The sequence below is a fragment of the Mesoplodon bidens genome (genome assembly GCF_964165515.1).
Source record: "Mesoplodon bidens genome assembly, chromosome: 1".
Classification (NCBI taxonomy): domain Eukaryota; kingdom Metazoa; phylum Chordata; class Mammalia; order Artiodactyla; family Ziphiidae; genus Mesoplodon; species Mesoplodon bidens.
This window is the reverse complement of record NC_138176.1, coordinates 227,775,803-227,798,888: the sequence shown is the minus strand read 5'-3', so window position 1 is coordinate 227,798,888 and position 23,086 is coordinate 227,775,803. Positions and strand designations below refer to the sequence as shown.

The 23,086-nt window shown below is 49.0% G+C and overlaps 1 protein-coding gene across 1 annotated transcript in view; it reads right to left on the bottom strand.

Annotated features, from left to right (window-relative positions):
• Window positions 1-627: 627 nt before the first annotated feature.
• Window positions 628-23,086, bottom strand: part of FHDC1 (FH2 domain containing 1) — a 40,777-nt gene continuing 18,318 nt past the window's right edge. The window contains exons 5-13 of the mRNA XM_081235688.1: window positions 18,668-18,753; window positions 18,475-18,575; window positions 15,690-15,760; window positions 15,482-15,589; window positions 13,055-13,125; window positions 10,203-10,320; window positions 6,755-6,919; window positions 2,102-4,724; window positions 628-650 (exon numbers count right to left, since the gene is read on the bottom strand). Of these exons, the coding sequence (XP_081091814.1) occupies window positions 2,706-4,724; window positions 6,755-6,919; window positions 10,203-10,320; window positions 13,055-13,125; window positions 15,482-15,589; window positions 15,690-15,760; window positions 18,475-18,575; window positions 18,668-18,753 (2,739 nt within the window). The 3' untranslated portion in view covers window positions 628-650; window positions 2,102-2,705. The remainder of the gene's footprint in view (window positions 651-2,101; window positions 4,725-6,754; window positions 6,920-10,202; window positions 10,321-13,054; window positions 13,126-15,481; window positions 15,590-15,689; window positions 15,761-18,474; window positions 18,576-18,667; window positions 18,754-23,086) is intronic.

Below are 23,086 nucleotides of genomic sequence, written 5' to 3'. Positions count from 1 at the left end.
AAATGCAGGTTCTGTGCTACCAAGAAGATACACATCAACAGCTGAATTTTGGCTCTTGAGCCCTCTGAAGATAGGACTGCTGTATCCCAGCCCTCTGGCACCTCCTGCAACCCGCCTTCTCTCTGTGCAGGAAATGACACTCTCTTACTGGGATCACACAGTACACATATCCACAGAAGCAGCCAAGGAGAAAACACAAATCCCATAAACAGGAACTTTATTAAACTACACATTACATTAAAGAACATATAAATGGACCTTTAAATACATTCAGTTTATCTTAAGTTTCTATAGAAACTTATTTACAGTTCTGCATTATATATTTATTTTTCCAAGCTTACTACCAATAAAAGGTAACAGAATGATCACCTGTTCACACAGATGCATACAAGTTGTCCATAGGGCTAAGCAAAACACCACTTCTCAGGAAACTCAGCTTATTAGATATCAAAGCAACAACTCATTCTGAAGGTGCTTTCTTCTGAGCGGCCCTTTATGTGAGACCTCTGCTGTAGAGATGCTGGGGGTTAGTTCTGGAAGCTGATCCCAGGGCAGACATGGGTCCTTGGTTGTTCATGATGACTTGGACTCTTGGGAGTTTGAAGGACTCTTGAAGAGCATGATCGAGGCCATGCCCCTACTTCTGCAGACTGGGAAACAAAGGATTAAGGAGAGGGAGTGACTTGCCAAAACCACACAGCATCAGTGACGGAACAGGGACTCTGACCTCAGTTTCTAGGGTCCCGCCAAGGGGTCCCGACTCTGGCATTACCCACAAATCCACAAACTTTTGACCTCTTTCACAGGCCCTATGGTTTGAACATTTTTGTCTGCATGGTTAGATACATGATTTTTAAGGCTTTTTGAGATGGTGAAAAATGGCTCAGGATTCATCTTTGTGGAGCACTGGAAATACTTACTGAGGGCTGCTTTTTTTTTTTTTTTTTTTTTTTTTTTGCGTTACGCGGGCCTCTCACTGTTGTGGCCTCTCCCATTGCGGAGCACAGGCTCCGGACGCGCAGGCTTAGCAGCCACGGCTCACGGGCCCAGCCGCTCCGCGGCATGTGGGATCCTCCCGGACCGGGGCACGAACCCGTGTCCCCTGCATCGGCAGGCGGACTCTCAACCACGGCGCCACCAGGGAAGCCCTCTGAGGGCTGCTTTTACAAGAGGTTTTGTGGTCAAGTGCCTTACTTCTTCAGCCATGAAGTTTATCTTTTCAATTTAGCTGACTTACGGAAGCTCAGAGTTTCCAATTGATTTGCATGGAAGGCAACAGTCTACAGGAGGGAGACTGTAACGTCGACCGTATGGATCCATCACAAATACATTATATTCGCCAAAGTCCACCTACCGCTGTCAGATGTAAAACGAAGTTTCACTAACAAGTGATCAAAAGTGAAAAAAGGGGGGGGGGCAATTTTTAAAGAACAAAAAAGTTTCAAGAATTCCCCCATTTCCCAATTAGTCAGAGGCAAACAGTGAACTGGCACTGAGTAGAGATAGTACATGTTTGCCTCTTTCTTTTGAATGAAGCCTGACCTTTTTTCCCCAAAATTTCCTGATAATATAAAATCTTCTAAAGCAATTTCTTTCTTTTTTTTTTTTTTTGGTGTTTTTAAAAACTTGATCTGGTTTTTCTCAGGATTTAAAACCACTGTACCAAAGAACAGACAGAAACATTAAAAAGTATCGAGAGAGAGAGAGAGAGAGAGAGAGAGAGGGAGAGAGAGGTGAGAGGAGAGAGCTTCGCTCCAGGCTCCAGGTCACATTAGCAAAGGAAAGAGTGGGAGACTGAAGGTTTTTTTCTTCCCTGTAACTAGAGCGAACACAAGTCATAGCAGCCTTCACTCACTTTTACAACAGATACTCAAATGAGAAAACACAACGGGAAAGATGTGCTCAGCTGAACAGTCCCTGATGACCTTCCATCAAAATATGGCACCTCTAAACTCTGGAAGCTTCAGCATTCTCCAGGGGCTGCCACCCATCTGCAGGGGAGACTTGCCCCACTGCCCACGGTGCCCGCCCCAACACACGGGAGCACCCGATTTCCGTCCACCAGTCTCACTTTCCCCCCTGTCCACACCCAAACCCTCACCAAAGTCAGCAGGGTGAGGCGAGCAAAGAAGAAGGTCTTCAGGAAGACGGGGCCAACCACAGAACACCCAAGGGCTTGCGGAAGTCTAGTTGCCAGCTATGCACGGGGTGGGCAGGTGGAACCCTGAGGCCAGGGAACACAGGAAGATAAAAACATCTTCACCATTTCCCCCCGGGACGCATTTCACTCCGTGAAAGGAACCAACTAAAACAACGTTTAATTTTTATATTAAAAAATAAGTCATTGATATATAAAAACTGGCCCCAAATCTTCTTTTACTTGTTACATAGGAAAGTCATTTTCCTCGTCTGAGTCGTTCACGGGTCTCTGTGGTCTGTTTGGGAGACGGGGTCCGCCTGGTCCACCTCCGGGGCGCGGGCGGAGATGCCTGCCCATGGCGGCAGGACGTCCGTCCGTCCGTCCAGTCCAGCCGGAGTCAGCGCGGCATGGTAGGCGGGACCCACGGCTACACCTTCCGTGACAGGAGCACTGGCAGGTGGCCCCGGCGAACTTTACGTGGAATAGACGTTCGGGGTCGGCCTTTCGCACAAGTCGGTCCTCACCACCCGGACCCCAGCAGGCGACCGGGGAGCGCGGACGCCCCTCACTTCCGCAAGGGATGGAGCCCCTTCCCCAGCGCCCCCCGACAGGCGTCCTTCAGCCGGAGGGAGGCCCTTTCCCCGGCCCCGAGGCCCTTCGGCGGGGCCTGGGCGCTGTCTCCGGGGCCCTCGGCCGATTCGGGCCCCTTCCGGGGGGCGCGGGCGCTGCCGGCCCGCCGCAGGGCGCCGCTGTCCCTGGGGGCGGCGTCCTCGGGGCCACCCTTCACCTTCAGCTGCCGCTGCGACACGGTCCGGGTGAGGCCCGGGGATCTGGCCACAGGGGGGGAGTCGGTCCTCTGGCACCGAGACGAGGAGGCGACCGTGCTGCGGGCGAAGCTGGGGACCGGGGCCGGGCCGCGGGGCGCGCTGGGGGCCGGCGGGGCGCGGGGCGGCTCCTCGGGGCTGTCGGGGCCCTGGGAGCCGGAGCGGCAGATCTTGTTCTCCTCGGGCTTCAGCCGCGGGACATTGCGCAGGGGCTTGGCGCTGGGCTTCCTGAAGGAGCTCCTGGGCGGCGCTGGGGGCTCCCTCCCGGGCCGGGCCGCCGTCGAAGACCTCCCGGGCGACGCGTTCGGGGGCCCCAGCACCGAGCTGCGGCGCGACAGCGGCGCAGGCGGGTTAGCGCCGACGGGGGCCTCGCGAGGGGAGCGCTTGCCGGCTGGGGGGGCGCGGCCGGCGCGCGAGATGGGCACGACCTTGCGCATGCTCTCGCTCTCGCAGCCCGTCAGCGTCCGCACCGGCCCCGCCGCCCCTGCGCCCCGCCGGGCAGGCCCCGCCCTGGACGCCCCCGCCGACGCCTCTTTGAGGGGGCTCCTCTTCGGGGCCATCGCCTCCCTCCCTCTGGCCGGCCTGTCCCTGGGCAGGCCCCCCTTGCAGCCCGGCTCGCTCTTCCCCGAGACGGAGCCGCCGGAGGCGGAGGCGGCAATGGGAGTCTCCGCAGGCGGGTGGCAGGCGGGGTTTGGGGAGACCTGGCTGCCGCCCGTCTCCCCGGCCCTGGAGGACACGGAGCCCTCCCCGTCGCCCTCCTCCCCCGGGTCCCCCCCTTTGGGTCTGGAGTCGGCTCCCTCCGAGCAGTCCAGGGTCAGTGAGCAGTCGGTGGTGTCCGAGATGTAGAACAAAGGCCCAGGATCTTGGTTCTCGGGGTCGCTGCTGCCCTCAGATACCGGAGCCGCGCTGATGGGCTCATCCGGGGCAGCGCTGCCATCCCCTGGGGCCGGGCTGGGACCCCCCTGGGCACCTCTGCCCACGGGCATCGGGCTGCCGTTGCTGGCGCCCAGGGACTGCGGGCTCTCATCCCCCACGGACGCCAGCTCCATTGGGCTGAAGTCATTCACGGTCAGCGGGGCCAGCTCCTCCGGGCCCTTGGCAGCCTGGAGGTCGAACTGGGCCAGACCCGTCACCAGCTCATGCTCCCTAATCCCTAGAGCCAACGGCGAGAGTGGAGGGGACCGCGCGGGACCCAGGCCCACGGGCTCGCTGTTCCTCTTTCGGAGGATGCTGACCCCATTGCACCGAACCCGGGGTAAGGCGGAGGCGGGTTCCTCAGGCCAGGGGGCCGGGAGCTGGCTCGGCCAAGCGGAGGTGGGGTGGGGGGCTTCCTCCTGGCCCTCCGAGGCCGGAGGTCTGTGTGCTGGGCTGGAGCCCTGGTCCCTCTGTTCTCCAGGCTCTGTCCGGGCTCCGCTGGCCGGGGCCTGCCGGGGGCAGCTCCGGGGCAAGCTGTGGAACTTGAGCTCCTCAGGGCTGCCAGTGGAGCTCTCCAGGAAGCTCAGCAGCTCCCGGTCGGCCACGATGCCCAGGGAGAGGCGGGAGCGGCGGGTGTTGGGGGGCCGGTAGGAGAGGATGATGGGCCTGGAGCGCAGGAAAGGGGGCAGGTCCTCCACGCCCCTCTTAGTCAACCGCTCCACGTCGTTCTCACTGCTGCTCCGGCCGAATCCAAGCTCCCCAGCCGCCCAGGAATGCCGTTTCTGCTCCAGCTCCTTCAGCCGCTGCAGCCGCCTCAGCTCCTGCACCTCGCGGTCGTGGTTGTCCTGAAGGAGGGACGGAGAGAAGCCAGAAGATGCATGAGACACGTGGGACCCAAGTGCAATTCCAGAGACAGCTACCCTAAGACCCCACTGAGAGACACAGGCGGGAGGAGAGACCTGGGTCATTTGTTTCAGCGAGGGAGACGGCCTGTGTTTGCATGCGAGTGTGTGTTTGCACGTGCATGTGTGCCCGGGGGGCTGGAGGCCTCTGTTCTCTGCAAGCAACATGGGCGTGGCCGGGCGTGCACACTAGGCCTGGCCCCAACCATCTGCCTAAAGTTCTCATCAGATCCCTGGGCCTAACTTCCAGTCAAGGCATCGTGCCCTCGGTGCGGGCTGTGATTCCACACATGCCCGAGACCTCAACTCGGAGGAAACCCAACTTGGTTTCTAAGCAGGGCAAGAGAGAAAGGACTTCCAGGAAAGTGCTATTTAGGCAAAAGAGCAGAGAGAAAACTACAACGGGTGTTAAAAGAATCTGTGCTGCATGGAAACATCTACACACACAAACTCATGTGCACACATTGTACTTAACGATGATTTGGATGCATAAATGTAGACTCAGGACATTAAGAGATGCCTTTCAATCTGTGTTCTCTGAATGCTCCCTGGTAAAGAACCACCAGAAATGCCACCGAGGCTCTGTCCCTTGTGCCCCACCCGCTTCCCACAATCGGAGAGGAGGATTTGCTTTACAAATCTTTCTACCTTTCTCCCTGCTCCAAGGAGCCAGCCCTCCCGCAACAAACAGAACGGGAAGAAATGCACGCACCAAAGCACGCTTTACTGTCCTTAACTATACTCGTGTCACGTAAACGTGCAGATGTGGCACCCAAATCTGTTATCATTAGTGCTTTTTACTTGAAAATCAATTTCCTCAAACAGTGGACTTTCCCTTCCAAGTTCTGAGAGGCTCTGGCTCTGACCAGAAATTCTGGGCCCCTCCTGCAGCTCTGCCCTCGGGCTCCCCAGGGTCCCGGGTCTTCTCCTTTCAAGGCTGCCTGTGGGAGGGCATGGGGCCAGCTCCTGGCTCTCAGGACAGCTGGGCTGAGAGCATCATACAGGTGGCCTCATGGGCCTGGAGAATTCTGACTGGGAGCGAGGGCCTCAGAAAGAGCCAATTTGGCCGCTACCGCCCACCAGCGCCTCCGCCTGCTGACCTCACTGCTTGGACAGGGGAGAGGAAACGTGGCCACAGGCTCAGCCTCCTCTTCGCTGGACAGAGAAAGGCAGCTTGAGAACTCCAGCTACTCACTTAGGGCTGGGGAGATGTCTGAGCAACCCCTCAGAGAAATTCAGCTAAGGACACATCTGCACTTAAAAATAGGGAAAGAGGTGACCCACGAGTACTTGGTTCCTTATCAGCACCTGAAATGATGGGATGTTATTTTGCTTTTAATTGACAGATGAAAGTTTTATTTGCAAAGCCAAGCAACCCAAAGAGTTTCCTGGCTTCTGCATGAACTCAGAGATTATTGGACCTGGAGGCTGAAGTGCAAGAAAGCAGCAGTCACGTTCGGACAGCAGCAGACTCCCTCACTATCAGGGCACTTTGAAGCCCACTCTGGCCGAGGACAGCCTGGCTCCCCAGATGCCAACCCCTGGCAATGGCTATGGAGCTTAAAACAGGGGAGTGAGGGCCTTCCCATCCCACTGCGACAAAGGTCCCCCTGAAAGAGGAAAGTGTCTCCTGGGAAGGGGGAAGGATCTTCAAAGAGGCGTCTTAATATCGTGACTGCCATCCTAAAAAAACCTAACAAAATGTTTTGAGGGCATCAGAGCGAGCGTAGGAATGAGCAGATAAGTAGCAAAGGCAGCCAAACAATAGATTCCTGCCAACAGGGAAAGGCTCGGGCTGAGACGGCAGAGACTTTCCCCGGGATCCCGAGTGACAGCCGGGCAACAGCGCCCGGGCCAGACCTTCCTTTCCTGATGCCGCGGAGCTGCTGAAGCACCTTTCCGCCACAGGCAGAGGGCTGGCTGGGAAGAGGAAAAAGAAAAATCCTGACAACTCAGGAAACACAGAGCCGTACCTTCACTGCTTTGTTGAATTTGACACAGAAGTCTCTGAATATCTGAAGGCACTCGTCCAGTTTCACGGTGTCTTTGTCTTCACAGAAAAAGTCGATGAGGGTGTGGGCCTCGTCCTGGAGCTCTTGCTTCCAGCACTCCAGCTCCGCCAGCTTTTCCAGGGCAAACTGCGGGGAAGGGGACAGACAGCACACGCCGAGGTGAGCGCTCGGCCTGCTGCCCGGCGCCTGGGCTGCACTTTCAGGGCTCACTGCACGTCCCTCCGAGCTGACAGGAGAGTAATTCACCCCAGACAACACCTTGGGGAAGCGAGGGGAACCCCCATGCAAGGCCTGAGAGCCACAGGAGACTGCAGAGCTTTAAGCTGGAGGAGGCCACCAACCAAATGTTCCCCTGTAATGTCACTGGACACATGGCACAGGAGTGCAGTTGGTGTTGTGAAGGAAAACCCTGCATCTGTCTGTATCTGTTCTTCTTTCTCTCACGACTGAGGCTTAGACTGGGCCAAGGGTCTACTTCAGGGTCCCGGAAGTCACTTATATTGACCAGTTGTCTTATTCAGAGGTCTGCCCCATTGAGAGGGGTTTAAACTTACCCCCAAATGAGCTCTATCGGGGTCAGTGTCACCCCCGCAGGGACAAATGCCCAGCCAGGGCTTCTTATCCGAGTCAGCTCTGTCTATGGCCCACGCTTGCACCCCTCACCCCCAAGCCATTCAGTAGATTTGGGGTGGACCTGCCATTACTTTATTAAAACTCCCCAGGAGGTTTTGATGGGTACCCATGGCTTGGAACTACTGCCCTATACAAATCAATCCTCTTGGCCTCTTTGTTTTTTCCTAATTCTTCTAGAACAACGTCTCCAAGGCCCATACAGACTCAAGTACTGCAGCAATGCAGTGCGGCCGAAGGAAGCCCGCTCTCCTCTGCTGAGCCCCAGCCCCTTCAGGATGGGGATCCCCAGGGCCAAAGGCACAAGCAAATTGTCTCTGACGGCAGCTCAGTGACATTTCCTGTTGAGCTGAGGTGAGGAAGCAGCCAGGTAGAGGAGACGTAGCCCCGGGGAGACAGCATTTGGGGTCACACTGAAACCTGACGGTGCTTTTTCACTGGATAACAAGGCTTATATGAAGAAGGAATGCATGGGGTATATTCTTTTATGAAATCACACTTCTATTTGAGAAAAGTCATCTTGGGTGGAGGGCTGGGCGTGGGAAATAGTGAAGTTGCGGGCTGCCCAACTGGCGGAGGGGCTCACTGCTGGAACACTAAAGAGAATCTCAGGAGAAATTCCGAGAAGACGCATCCCCTCCCACCTACCCCCACACTAACCCCCTTCAAAACCCTTTTCTTCCACCAAGCATATTCGAGAAGTAGCAGGAAACCAAAACTATTTAGGAAACCAAATGCCAGAGAAAGTAACCATCTGAGTCAGTAACCCGAGGCAGTGTGTGCGTTCACGCTGTAGTTTTCTTCGAGGAGAGAAGGATATTAATGGAAGGATAAATCTTTGCCTGTCATTCTCACACAGGGGGAAAGGTGGATTCCAGCCAAGAACAGCTCAAATGCAGAAAAACAGGACTTTGACAAGAATCTTCATGGGAGCTTACGCCACCTGGGATGTCTCATCGCAGATCTTGTGGGGACAGGGAGAGTGCCTGAGCGCTTCCAGTCCCCTTAGGACCTGGGAAAGTGAAACATTCTGAATAGGGCCTGAAAAGCCACCACGCTCAGAGTTGTTTGCCAAGAGCTGGTTGCTGAACCCTTTCCTCATGGTTAAGGCCACAGATGAAAAAGCCCAAAGAACACTGGCAAAGCATGAACGACAGACTGGCAGTTGTGGCAGCAATCTCAACTTTCCAGCTCGAACTTGTCTGCTGTGGACCAAAGTTCCACACCAGTACACTTGGTACCTCTCACCCAAAGGGTCAAAACACTGAAACAGATCTGCAAAACTGTGTTCCTGTCATTTTTCTGCTCAAAAATGGTTCACCATAGCTTAGAGAGCAAAGTTTTCCGACTGGCATTCAGAGCCCTTCATGGCCGGACCATAACCTAACTTAAAAAACTGTATTTCCCCCATTTAAAAAGAAAGTGAACTTAAAAAAGAAAAATAAATAGCTGTGTGGAACAGTCTACTTAGAGAGATAAAGTTGACTATCAGGAAGACGAGTTTAGAGTGAAAACAAGGTTGCTTCTGAAGAGCAGTCCGGGGGTGTGGCTTTGCATCATAAGCCTTTCTGTGCTACTATTTAGCATAAGAGATTAACATTTAACATAAGAACTGAGAAATGAGACCTCCAGAATCCTTCTCCCGATGTGTGACAGGCCTTCTCCTTGAATTTCTGGATTTGTTCCGTTTGTCTTTACTGCTGAGTGTTTTCCTAGCTACTGTTAGATGATTCTGTGGTGGTGTTTGCTTTGTTGTCTCACTTTGAGAAGAAAATCTGTGCACTTTTAAGGGAAAATTAGAGTTTAGGGACATATGAAAGAAAATACAGAACATGTGTTTAATAATAAAAACAAACTCCCAGCAGAGCCAAACAACATCAAATGTTCGCTGACGGGAGCTGCAGCTCACAGCATTTGATGCGACTTCATTACAAGGAAATGAGGGAGGCTGAGGCTGGTCCAACCCTCAAAAGCACTGGTCCCTTTCCACCGCCCAGGGCGGCCCTACCTCATGTATTCCAGCTCATGAGCCTCGAAGCCCTGACACTGAAGGCAGCACACCATTTCACTGAAGACTGAAAGCATGAAAAGGTGCCACCTTTTCTTTAAAAAAATAAGGAAGAGAAAAGAAGTATGTCAGACTGTGATTAGTGAGTCACAGTGAGCTGTCACAAACATGTTCTCTCTGCTGGGTTTTGTTGATGTTATTCCGAACAGCTCCTGCCACACCCTGTGGGGCTGGTGCACTTGGTGGTGAGAGGCACCAACTCTGGTGTGTTCTCCTGCCCTCCCTATAAAATATGCCAAAATGGAGCTTGTTTCTGCCACAAAAACAACGGAAGGAACAACAGCCCAAGTGCTCAGGTGTCTTTAACGATCTCCGTGGAACTTCCTACTGGTGTCCAAAAGTTCGAGTGGGAGACAGGAACTCCTGAACTGTGCTTTAGAAGCAAAACCTGAGTTGCCAGACAGAAGCTGCCAAGTGTAAGCATAAGGGATCCCAGTTCACTCCTAGGCGGTGCCATCATGCAGACAGAGCAGAGATAAACAGAGACCCTGTCCCTAACCAAAGCCTCAGGGTTAGACCATATTCAATATCCTCTGCCAAAAAACCAACCCAGCAAAGGCTGGGCACTGAAATACAAACTTCCTTTTACCGACTTGGGGAAAAAATATGCATGGGAACCTGCTGCTTCCACAAACAGCCCTGCAAACGTAACCAGCCTTGAGGGGCTGCTGAAGATGAGATCAGGGGGACGGACTCGAATCATACACACACCTGAAGGAAATCTTCCATCTGCTGACAGAGCTCGCCATCATGCTGGACGTTCTCCTTCAGAGATCTTGTCCTGACAAAGAGCGAGTGCAGCTCTGCTTCTGTGTTATCCAGAGATAATCTGAAAGAAGAAAGGGGAGAGTGGGTACATGGCACAGGAGGCCAGGTGTCACGCAGGTACATCAAACAAGACCATGGAAACAGAAGGGGAGAGCTACCGTGATTACGTTTACTGACCTCTGTATCTAGAGTTTCCTCCTATGTTTCCTTAAGAGGTGATTCCTTCCTAAAGACACACACTGGTTCAAAGACCAGGATGTAATTTTGTTCTTGCTGGTGAGATAACCGGAAGCACGGGACTTGTGAAGCTTTTCATAAACTAGGTCTGAACGTCTTTATGCTGTTAGCATTAGAATTCAGCAGGACTCAGATCCTTATACTTTCCTCTGGCCATGAAACACAAATACAAAAGCTCTAACCCATGAAAAGCAAGGCAGAGCATGCCGATAAACGGGATATTAAGGGTGATACGGAGACACTACACAGACTGCATGTTGCTCGCCACAGGCAACCAGAGTCAGCACTCTGTGCCTTAGGGAGAACTGACACACAGCTAACAGTTCTGCGGAGAAATGGTGGAATTGATGGCAAGGCTTTTGTTACGTATGTCACACCCAGATTAACAGAGCATGAATGATGTTTCTGTCGCCTGGTAAAGTGAATAGATGAAACCTAAATCCAGGTGGAATTCAATTAGCAAATTCGTAAATCAAGATGCTTTCATGCTTCCATGATCAATTCTAACTTTTTTTTTATGCAATAGTTTTCCACCTTCAGGGGCTTCCCTGGTGGTGCAGTGGTTAAGAATCCACCTGCCAACTCAGGGGACACGGGTTTGAGCCCTGGTCTGGGAAGATCCCACGTGCTGCAGAGCATCTAAGCCCATGAGCCACAACTGCTGAGCCTGTGTTCTAGAGCCCGTGAGCCAAAACTACAGGACCCACATGCCACAACTACTGAAGCCTGTGTGCCTAGAGCCCGTGCTCCGCAACAAGAGAAGCCACCACTAGGAAAAGCCCACGCACCGCAACCAAGAGTAGCTCCTGCTCACCGCAACTAGAGAAAGCCCGTGCACAGCAACAAAGACCCAACGCAGCCAAAAATAAAAATAAATAAATAAAATAAATAAATTTATTTAAAAAAAATAGGGCTTCCCTGGTGGCGCAGTGGTTGAGAGTCCGCCTGCCGATGCAGGGGACACAGGTTCGTGCCCCGGTCCGGGAAGATCCCACATGCCGCGGAGCGGCTGGGCCCATGAGCCATGGCCGCTGAGCCTGCGCGTCTGGAGCCTGTGCTCCGCAACGGGAGAGGCCACAACACTGAGAGGCCCATGTACCACAAAAAAAAAAAAAAAAAGTTTTCCACCTTCACTGGTCACTGGCACCCACCTATGACCTGTTTGTACTTCACTTTCCATTTCAAATAAATAACCTTAGTAAATAAGTTTTTTCTAAGACAATATCTAGCTAACTTTCCCCATCTAACTCTGACCAGAAATGGAACCTTTATTTCTCTATGTATCTCTTAGAAACATCTCCATACTAGGAAGCGGAAAAAATATTCCCACACAAATTTCTGTTAGTAATTCAGAAACCAAAACAGTTTACATCTTTGAAAATGCTCATTCTTTGGGGAGAATACTCTGGTGATCTGTAAATATGAACTGTGAACTGTTTACACCTTTGGACGGATAATCTCACTTTGGGAAAGACATGTCATCTGTGGTTAGATGTTTGCAGTCAGTAACACTGAGATGCGGGCCAGTGGCGGGGTGGGGCTTAGAAAGCTCTGGTTCATGTGTTTATGCATACGGTTCACAGATGTCCCAACTGGATAGAGTCCCTCAGATAACAAGCAGATGACATGCACTGGGTTGATACGTGAGGTAAGGTGCTGGAGCCAGCTCATGGGACACAGCTGTGGCTGTGGGTATCTCTCCCCAGCTCCACAGTCAGTAGTGCCACATTAGGAGCTTGAGATCAGCCATGGCAGCAGTATTTACGCCATGGAAATCAGCAGTTGCTACAAATCAGGACTTTTCTCCCTGAAAAGCTGGTCGTTGAACATTTACCACTGATGCATGGATATGTATTGTAAATTTAAAAGCATAGGATTCAAAATAGCATGTATACACAGATTACAGCTATGTTAAAATACACATCTATATTAGGATCAGAAGTAAACAGTGATGTAAATAGAGCTTTATGTTTGGTAGATACTTTCTCTGCAAAGTTGAGTGACTAAGTTAAAACAGAATCCTTTCACAGCCCTTGGTATGGTTCCAACTTCTTTTAATGCAATAGAAAATAAACGTACCATGTTAGATTCTAAAGGAATCAGTGATGTATGGCCCTGGAAGCTTGCCTGATATATACCAACTCCCAAGGTAACAGGCTGTGTTCTTTGAGCCCTATCTTTTGGGTGTGGAGGTATTTGAAGTTCTTAATCCATATATGTGTGTGTGTATATATATATATATATATATATATATATATATATATATATATATATATATATATATATATATTTACACTGATGAGATTCATTAGAATAGACTGCAATAGGAGTTTTTTAGATTAAAAATAAAGATTAATTTTTCAAAACGCCCAAATCCCAAAGGTGCACACATACCTCTGTAACCAAATGAAAGGAAGGTCTGAAAGTTCAACAAGACAAAACTTTTAAAAGTTCAAACATGAATCCAGAAGTTGTAAAATATTCATCAGTTTTCATAAGAAGGTAGTTAAAAAAAAACAACAAAAAAACTTGTTCTCACAGTTCTCTTCTTTGCTTACCTAGCAGCCTCCTGAACATGATGCAATTTTTCAGAAAAGTTTAGAAGCACGGCATCTTTCTTCTGGGCTTCCTGGAACAAAACCAGAATTTTCTCTCACTATATAGGGATAAAACTGGAATTTTATCCACTATACGGAGAAAATTTTTTCAGGGCTTAAAGGAACCATAAAAATCACTGTTCCCATTTTTAGGCTTGATACATTCAAAGCAATTCACTGAGTCATGAACTCTTAGTCTGATATTCTTAGTAAGACTGACCAGAACTCTCCTACTCTCAAGAAACATTTAACTTCCCAGAGCAACTGCTCTTGACATGAAACACGACTCATGTGCATGAAGACTCAGTGGAAGGAGGCGGCGGCTTAGCAGGGCTCACTGTTCCTAAGAGAATCCAATATATCCTGCTGAAATACCACCCACACCTATGAGTATGCCTCTACTTGACCGAGCTCCTTGCAGCTGTTAGACCAGTTTGCAAACTGAGTTTAATCAGACGGTATAGAGGCCATGGGGGTGTTTGGATCCTTCAGCTGTTCAGAGGGCACAAAGGAGGCAGGTCTGAAGGGGGCAGTTACCAGCTCAGGAAACTCCCCCACGTGGGCAGGGACCAAGCTCCACGGAGCACCGGGATATGCGGATCGAAAAGGGCAGCCGGGAGATGCTGCAGGCCACATGGGATGAGGAACACATTTTCTGGTTTCAATGCCCTGAAACTTGACACAAATTAGTGCCAAGTTCAATGTGCCCTCTGTCTTTTGAAGAATACAGTCCTAACAGTGTGTATTGTTTATGGAGAGCTTACCATATTCGGAACACTGAGCTAATAAGCACGTTCTGGAATTATCTCCCTCCGCCCTCTCAATTACGTAGTTTTGAGGTATCACTACCCCCATCATTAGATGAAGAAATTGAGGAACTTAAGGCTTAAGTAACTTGTCTGAGGAAGTACAGCTAATAAAGGACAAATCAAAATCTCCCCGTTCGGGCTTCTCTGGTGGCGCAGTGGTTGGGAGTCCGCCTGCCAATGCGGGGGACGCGGGTTTGGGCCCTGGTCCGGGAGGATCCCACATGCCGTGGAGCAACTGGGCCCGTGAGCCACAACTGATGAGCCTGCACTCTGGAGCCTGAGGGCCACGGCTGCTGAGCCCGCGTGCCGCAACTGCTGAGGCCCACGCGTCTAGAGCCCGTGCTCCACGGCAAGAGGGGCCGCCGCGGTGGGAGGCCCGCGCACCGCGGCGAGGAGTGGCCCCCGCTCGCTGCAACTGGAGAGGGCCCGCGTGCAGCAGTGAAGACCCAACGCAGTCAAGGATGAAATGAATGGGATAAATAGATTGAAAAAGAAAATCTCCCTGTTCTATTCTGAAGCTCATACTTGAAACAAGGCTGCAACACAGCTTTCCTCCCAGGTGAAGCCATATCTATGTGATCGCTGTCAAAACAACAGGGAGATTCAATGGGAAAAACAAACCAGCACAATTCGTTATTTGAGATAGTTTAACAACAAAGAGAGAACTGTCCTTGGCTGATCTCTGACTGTGTAACTAGTTACTGGGATGTCACATAGACCCAGTCGAAAATGCAAGTGATCGGGCTTCCCTGGTGGCGCAGTGGTTGAGAGTCCACCTGCCGATGCAGGGGACACAGGTTCGTGCCCCGGTCCGGGAAGATCCCACATGCCACGGAGCGGCTGGGCCCCTGAGCCATGGCCGCTGAGCCTGTGCGTCTGGAGCCTGTGCTCAGCAACGGGAGAGGCCACAACAGTGAGAGGCCCACGTACCGCAAAAAAAAAAAAAAAAAAAATTGCAAGTGATGGACAGAGTTCAGACCCCAAACCCTGTGTGAATGGCAAGGCCCTGTAGCCCCCGGTTCACAAAGAAAATACGCAAGTGATCCCCTCATTGCTCTGACTCTTCCACTCTTTACACACCACGGGTCAAAACTCTAGTCAGGTCAACTCAGAAACATTTCAACACCCAGGCCCCTGCTCTCCATCCCTGTGGCCATTACTCTGATTCTCAACTCTCGCCAAACAATGAGCGCCAACTTCCACCAAGAGATAGCCCTATTTCTATTCTCTCTCCACTCTAACCCACCCTCCACGTTGCCTCATTTCCCTAGCAGCAGAAACATACCTGGTCAGGCCATGGTGCAGTGTGTAAACTTCTGTTGGCTCCCCGTGGCTAAAGCATGAAGTCCAGATTCCCCAGCCACCACTCTGCCTCGCCCCCGGCCCCTCCACTTCCCTCCAGGCCTGTAACCCCAGGTGCAGCCCAAATCAGGAATCTGCAAATAGAACCTTCTTGGCACCTACGGTGCCCTTTCCTGACTCTGATGCCACCTTACACCTCTGAAAAACTTCACTCACTGCCTTGGGGGCGGGGGTGGGTAACGTACATTCTCTCTCTGTATCAATCACTTCCACATACCTGTGCAACAAAGTGCAGGAGATTCATCCCAGGTTTATTTGCTTTTGTGTCTGCCAATTTGAGCAAAGAAGATAGTTTAAATCCTACTGCATTGCCAGCATACCCTCCCTAAAGAAGACAAATCAAAAGAAAAAATATACATACACCTTTAGACAGACAGACAAAGTTGGAAATACAACATTAAAAATTTCTTTTGAACTTCACTTACTGCATTCATGATATTCCCTGCTTGCAGCACCAAGTGTAATATCGAATGTAGTTCCTCACATGACATCAGCTCTGTCAGAAAGAACACACCACGGTACCTTAGAGAAGGCTTCAGCTTAAACACACACGAGACAGCTACCACATCCAAGTTCAAGTGCGTCTGAAGCAAGCTCTGACCCTAAACTGTATAAAAGACTGAAACAAACAAAGTAGCACACTGCATGGTATATCTAATGTACCACTGGCCATTGGTGATGCACATCCTAGTGTTCAACTGGGAATCAAATATGTATGACACTTAAGTATCACACATACTTTGATAATGAAAATTTTCAAGGAGTGGAAAATACAAAAGCCTTAGGAAAAGCAGCACACTGTGTCACAGGAATAATCTCCTCTCAGCAGTTTTTTCTTTATGGTTTCCTTTATATCCTTTGAGACTCTATTTATGGACTATGAAAATGAATAGTGCACAGCATTTTGCTTAGCTGATGAGCTATGAGGAGATAAAAAATAAACAGGCTGGGATGACAGGTAAATAACTTGCAAAGCTCCAACCCTTAGCGGCAGGTACCCAGAGAATCTTTCCATTTTATTCAAAACTCTACATTTCATTTGGATTGGCTTAAAGGTTTAACAAGGAACTCATGATTGTCATATATTGGTAAACTAGTTCGTTAAACATGAAGTCTTTTGTACACACACCTACGCAAATAAACAATATTAAAAATTGCTAATGTATTTGAAAAGCTAAAAAGAAAATTTAATTATTAAAATTACTGTATATATAGGTAATAAAATGTCACCTATGATATTGTTAAGTTAATATTCTCCATTAAGTCTGGTATTACTTTCAAAAAATTACACTTGGATCACTGCCTATACTGTGTTATCTAAGAAGGCCAGGTTTTGAAGGGTAACCAGATAAGAAACGTTTCTACCATGCCCACAAATTTGCATCACTCAATATGAAAACATATTTTCCCATCTCTACTTGAACAGGAGAGACAATTCTTTCAAAATTGCTGCTTTAGGCTTGACACAGGAAGAAATTTTAAAAGGTCTCTATATAGAAAGAGGAAAATTCTTCTTAATTCTTAGTCTCTTCTCTAAAATGAAGAAAATATGATGAGCTGAAGAGAAAAACTTAATACACGTCAGAGCAACTAAACAAGAAAACCAAATTGGAATAAACATTCTACCACAATAACTAGGAACCCAGAAAGTGACCAGGAGGAAATCAGGCTGGAGATCCCAGCTGATGAATGCTGGAAACTGTGAGGGCCACAGGGAGCACCAGAGACTTTGCCTTGGAGCCGGCATTCTCAGCACCGTACATGCCAGAAAGCAAGCTCCCAACCCTATGGAATGAGACACTAGAGCAAGCTGAGGAGGCTATCCAAGGGGCGAGCAAAAATTAGCAAGTTGTTCACTCTCAAATGTAATGAGCCCACCAGGCGTTAGAGTCTGGAGGGGACGCGGGTGGGAGAAGACACCACTGGAGCAGAAACGTCAGGAAAGCTGGTAAAGGAAGAACAGGAGATGCCTGGGGAGGAGTCAGGAGGGAAGGAGGGATGCTTCCAGAAGAGCAGGGTCCCAGCCGCCAACAGAGGCCAGAGCTGGAGGAGACAGGCAGCTGGCCCCGGGCCCAGGCTATGAGCACGCGCCACCATGTACACACACACCAGACACACACAACTACACACACCACACACACCACATACACACAACTACACATGCACCACATATTACACACACACCAGACACACACAACTACACACACACCACACACGCCACATACACACAACTGCACAAACACCACACGCAGCTACACACACACCCATACTACACACACACCCACATACTACACACACAACCACACATGCACCACATACTACACACACACCACATAATACACACACCACATACATACAACTACACACACCATACACACACACTGCATACCACACAACTACACCCACACTACATACTACACACACAACTACACATGCACCACATACTACACACACACCACTACACACACACCACATACTACACAGATACACCACATACCACACTACACATGCACCACATACTACACACACCAATACACACACAACTATACACACATCACATACTATGCACACACCAGACACACAACTACACACACACCACATACTACACAGACACACCACATACACACACACTACACACACACCATACTACACACACACACACACCACATACACACCACATACTACAACACAGACACAAAACATGAACCATATATACACTATGCACACACCACATGCACTAAATGCACACCATACACACTGCACACACACCACACACACCATACACAAAGGACACACCATACACACACACTACTATACACCACACACAAAACACACACCACACACACTAAACACACACTATACACACACCACACACATACACAGAAAGCTAATCTAGGAGAGGAACAAAAGCAAGCTGCAACCAACAAGTTTACTCCTAAGCTTGAGATGAAAGAAACCTTTTACAGGAGGATAATATGCTAATTAATTGATTGATCAGTCAATTAATTAAATTAATTAACCGGGGGAGGCAGAAAAGTAAGTGGAAATAAACTTTAAATACCATCCCTGGTAACATCTCATTTCCCTTTTTAGAGCGCATCAGAAATGGAACTTTCCATATCTAATTTTTCAATTGAACAGTTTTTAAAAAATAAACTGCTACCAAAATTAATCAAATCAAATTACACGAAGCATCATGTATTTACTCACCTTTTGTAGCGGTTCTTAGAATGGTTATATCTGTGTATAGAGAAGAACAAGAGGGCAAAAATTCTTTCTTTAGCACCATGGCTTCAATCCGCAGTGAATAGCTGAAAAACAAAAAGTACAGCTACAGTGTAGAATTTGACGTTGTTGATTCCAAAACCTTACTCTGCAAAGAACAGTGATGGGTGATCCTTACTTTGGCACCTGAATTAAGCAGTGCAGAAAGGAGTCTGCTAGGGACAGCTTGGCCACGTCTCCACTAAATGCCTTTAGTTTCTTTATCTAAAAGACAGATGGAAAAGGGGGTCAAGAAAAAAAGGACAAATGATTAAAATGGAACATCATTTTAAATTTCATCTTAGAATTTCTTTAGGAAAATAAGGATATCAGTGCTAAATTCAAATTAATAAAAATGTCAGCCTAAGAAAAGACAGAAAAGGGAATCATCACAGCTACTACTTTGTTGTTTAAAAGAAAAAAACCCAAACAAGCAAATTAGGGAGAGGAGAGCTGTGTCACTTATGTGGGCATAAACAATCCCACACGAACCAGAAGGCTGGAGCCACCGGAATCCTCAGAGGTTACTAAAGGGAAAGGATCAGTTCCAAGGGTGAAAACGTTCTGTAAGTTATAATCTGGAAGGGAGACCACTGTTTGGAAGAAAGAAGAGACTGGATAGTCACCATAGCAGAGCCTTTGAGTCATAAAGGAAAAAAATCTTATTATTTTGAGTATTTTGCATATAAGACACTTAGACTGGGGAAGGGTGTCTAACACAGATCTTCTTTCTGAGGTTAAGTCCTGCTTCACATCTAGTAGCTTTATAGGAAGGGATCACTGGATGTTGAGGTGAGTACACACTGGCTCTCCAGTGTGGCTTAAACAATTGAAAGATCAGTGTCAAGATTTCCCCCTGTGAAAAAAAATCAGGTAACATAAAGAGTGTGTACAGTGGATCCCACTTCTGTAAATTAAGAAAAGAAGTGTCTACTATGCCCGGACCCTTCATGCACACACTACAAACACAGGAATAAGACAAACCAGACGTCTACGCTAGGCAATGCAATCACCAGTCATTATCATTTTCATCTGCTGCTCATTTTTATTTCCTAAAATGTCCACAATAAGCACGTACTACTCCTGTAAAAAGTTATACTAAAAGTTATTAAACACACAAATATTCCTTCAACTGTAGTAAAGAAAAAAAAAAAAAGGGTTCCAACATAGGAATATAGCCAAACAGCTAGCAAGTAGGGATGCAGGCAAAGAGAAAGTTCTCAAACTGCATCAGAAAGCAAGGCATGCCTTCCCCACAGAGAAAACAGGACCAACCCCAAAAACACATCTCTGTCAACTGTAATGGAGAGTCTTCCAACAACATTTTATGGTCAGGAGCACCTTAAGACTGCTAGAGTTTGTAGTAACCTATAAAAGAAAAGAATCTGAAAATATATATATATATATATATATATATATATATACACTATACTTCACTTAAAAAAAAAAGACTTCTAGAGTAAAGCTGATAGCCTGTCTTTGAAGCTAACTGTTCTCAGTAGGCACTTACCACTTTGTTATGTTTTATAAAGCTTTCTCTCTTCCACCCCCTGGATTATGTTAGGTGCCCATAAAAATAACCTACTTTTTAAACCTCTTGAAAAATAGGAAATAACAGTTCAAAAACACAGAGGAGGGGTATTTGCAAAGATCCACAAACTGAAATATCTGCATCAAAATGTAACAGTGCAGATGCACACCCCAGACACCCTGGTATTAAGTCTGGGCCTTAAGACTATATTTTTCCCCACAATGGGCAGAAAATAGCCATTTATAGAAGTGCATTATTTCCCCTACCTTTAGTGCCCCAAATTGAATTTTCCATTTTCAACCGTCCTAAATTTAAGGGCAGATGGAAGTTCTGCATTAGCTAAACCCAAACTAGTGCTTAGTTTCTGAACTGAGAAAGCCACGGGATGAATTCTGTTCCCTCCTGAACTAGAGTCTAATGAGTCACCATATATGAGCAGGGGCTGAACAGGGCTGTGCCTTTATACAAGACCACGTATGTAGCGTGGGCAAAACTTCTGAGACTCACAGCACGGTTTCCTGTCTGAAGCACAAGAACAGGTCATGCTAAGTACACTTGGTAGATATTTCTATTAAACGTGTGCTGAACTGTAAATGAACAATGATTAATTGCCTTCACTTACATAACGAGGGGAAAATGCTCATGGAGTTCAACAGAATGGTGATACTAAAGATAGTATTTGATTTAAATGCCATGTATACAGTTAATTCCATTTCAAAATGAGATTTATGTTCATTAAGAGGGATTACTGTGCCTTCACAGAGAGGAAGGTAAAAAAGAGGGTGGACAGACCCTATAATTATTCTGCATTCTCATCATCATCAAAAAGCATTTAGCAAACGTTGTTAGGCATCATTTTCTTGGCTGAGCCAAGGGACTCTCATTATGAGCCGGCTGTGCCTGGTTTCTGCCCTAACAGCAAACAGCGTGCTCCTCAAGACTCACGTGTTCCGAACGGCACGCCTCCTTCATCCCCTCTAATTCCACTCATGTGGCCTTGCAACAGCAGGGTTTCCCACCAGCAGACCCACCCAACAGAAGACACTGGGGCTTCCTCCTCCCAGGAACAGAGAGTAAACGAACAAGGTAAGAATGAGGTGATAAAACTATCAGGGGAGGTGACTCAACTTGCTGCCCTATAGACAGCAGTTCCACCTCCAGCCCGGCACCCCTGATGCTGACTGTGGCCATAGGGTACCAGCGCCAACAGAGGGAAGGCTCCTTCTCAAGCCGCCTCTCGGGGCCCAGACGGGGAGCGTGCTTTTATTTCTGAGTCTACCTTCTCCCTCTGCACGTTTTAATCATGAGTTTGAGGCAAGACAGACAACGTGCCAGATAAAAGTTCTGCGGTGAAAGGCAGAGAACGTCGGAAAACAAATTGACCTGGGGTGAGCCTGGCAGCTGGGCCGTTTCCGTTCCTCAGTTCAGCGTGCTGACAAGCTGACGTATCATGAGTGACACTCACACCAGCACTTCGTGAGCGCGGAGGCGACCCAAGGCCGGCCTGAAGTGAGGCGGGGTTTGGGGAACCCTTGCCTTTCCTTCCTCAGAGGGCGGTGGTGGAGTGCGGCCCCAGGAACTGCTCTGGGGTCAGACACACCAGGTCAAACCCACCACCCTCGACAGCCCATTAGTCATGTGGCACTAGACAAGCTCTATCTAACCTGTGTGGGCCCCAGCTTTCTCATCTGTTAAATGACGAAGAGCTTACAATGTCACTGCGAGGATTAAATGAAACACACACACACACACACACACCATGGGTGTGATTTATTGACCTTCTGTGTGCCAGGCACTGGGCTGAGCACTTGATCGCCTCTGGCCTCGTCCGGGGCCGGGAACATGGGGCACTCGATCAACGTGTCGCCCATCCTCGTGCTAAGAATGAGCACAGGACGTTACTCCACAGACCTAGCAACGCACAGTGACACACAGCGATGCGTTCATTAGCATTTTTCTGCCACATTCCTAACCCTCTCTCAGCTGGCCGTGCCTCTCCTTGGCCTCTTCTCCACCCTCTGCCCTCTACCCGGGACTGCAGGGTAGGTCCTGCGTCCGGGTGGGGCCGGGCCGCCCAGCACTGCCAGTCTGTCCCTGCAGTGGCAGCGGTCAGGAGGTGGCTCCCTCGCTGGTCCAGGGAGGGCGCCGAGCAGCCCTGAGGACTGTCAGGGTGCACCTGTGAAGGAAGCTCCCAGAGGAGCCCGAGGGTGTGCTGAGCCGGTAATGTAAACAAGCAGGCGTGTCACAAGCAGTCAGATACTCAGACCCCGTCACTCCGGTGACCCTGCAGGGGGAGAGGGAGGGCCTGGCCCAGCGGCTGGGAAGGCAGTGCAGGAGCCCAGGCAGTGCAGGAGCCCGGGCGTCTCGTCTCCGGGCTCAGCTAATCATCTGGGGGAGAGAGAGTGCCTCGGCGTCTCAGGGCAGCGCTGGGGTGGGTTTTAGTCATCACGCCCTTAACAGCCTCTTTCCTCTGAATTATACCCCACAGACAATGCAAGAAACAGGGTTCTTTAAAACATGACAGGTTCGACAGCTAAGCTGCTTCTTTGAAAGGTCCCTTAGTCTTCCACAGGCTTTGCATTTTTAAATTTTTTTAATTTAATTTTTTACTCGCCTCTGATTGTTAAATTAGGAAGGAAGGTATTAAGGAAACCGCATTTAACCTCCTGTCTCTTCAGGGCATGAAGCTGGCAGCCTCCCTCATGCCTAACTCCCATTTAGTTGGAAATTTAGAGCTCCGTTAGGACTGGGTACCAGAGCAGTCCTAAGGAGGAAGCGTGAAAAATGCCCAAGCAGGGAGATTTCCAGAGCAACTAAATCTTTTTGAAAACTCAATTCATTAAACACTATCCATCCTAATAAAAGATCTTGAGTACACCTGAAACTAACACAATACTGTAAATCAACTACACTTCAATTTAAAAAATACATTTTGGAATGCCCATTCTTTACATAAAAGATTAAGGAGTGGGCTTCGCTGGTGGCGCAGTGGTTGAGAGTCCGCCTGCCGATGCAGGGGATGCAGGA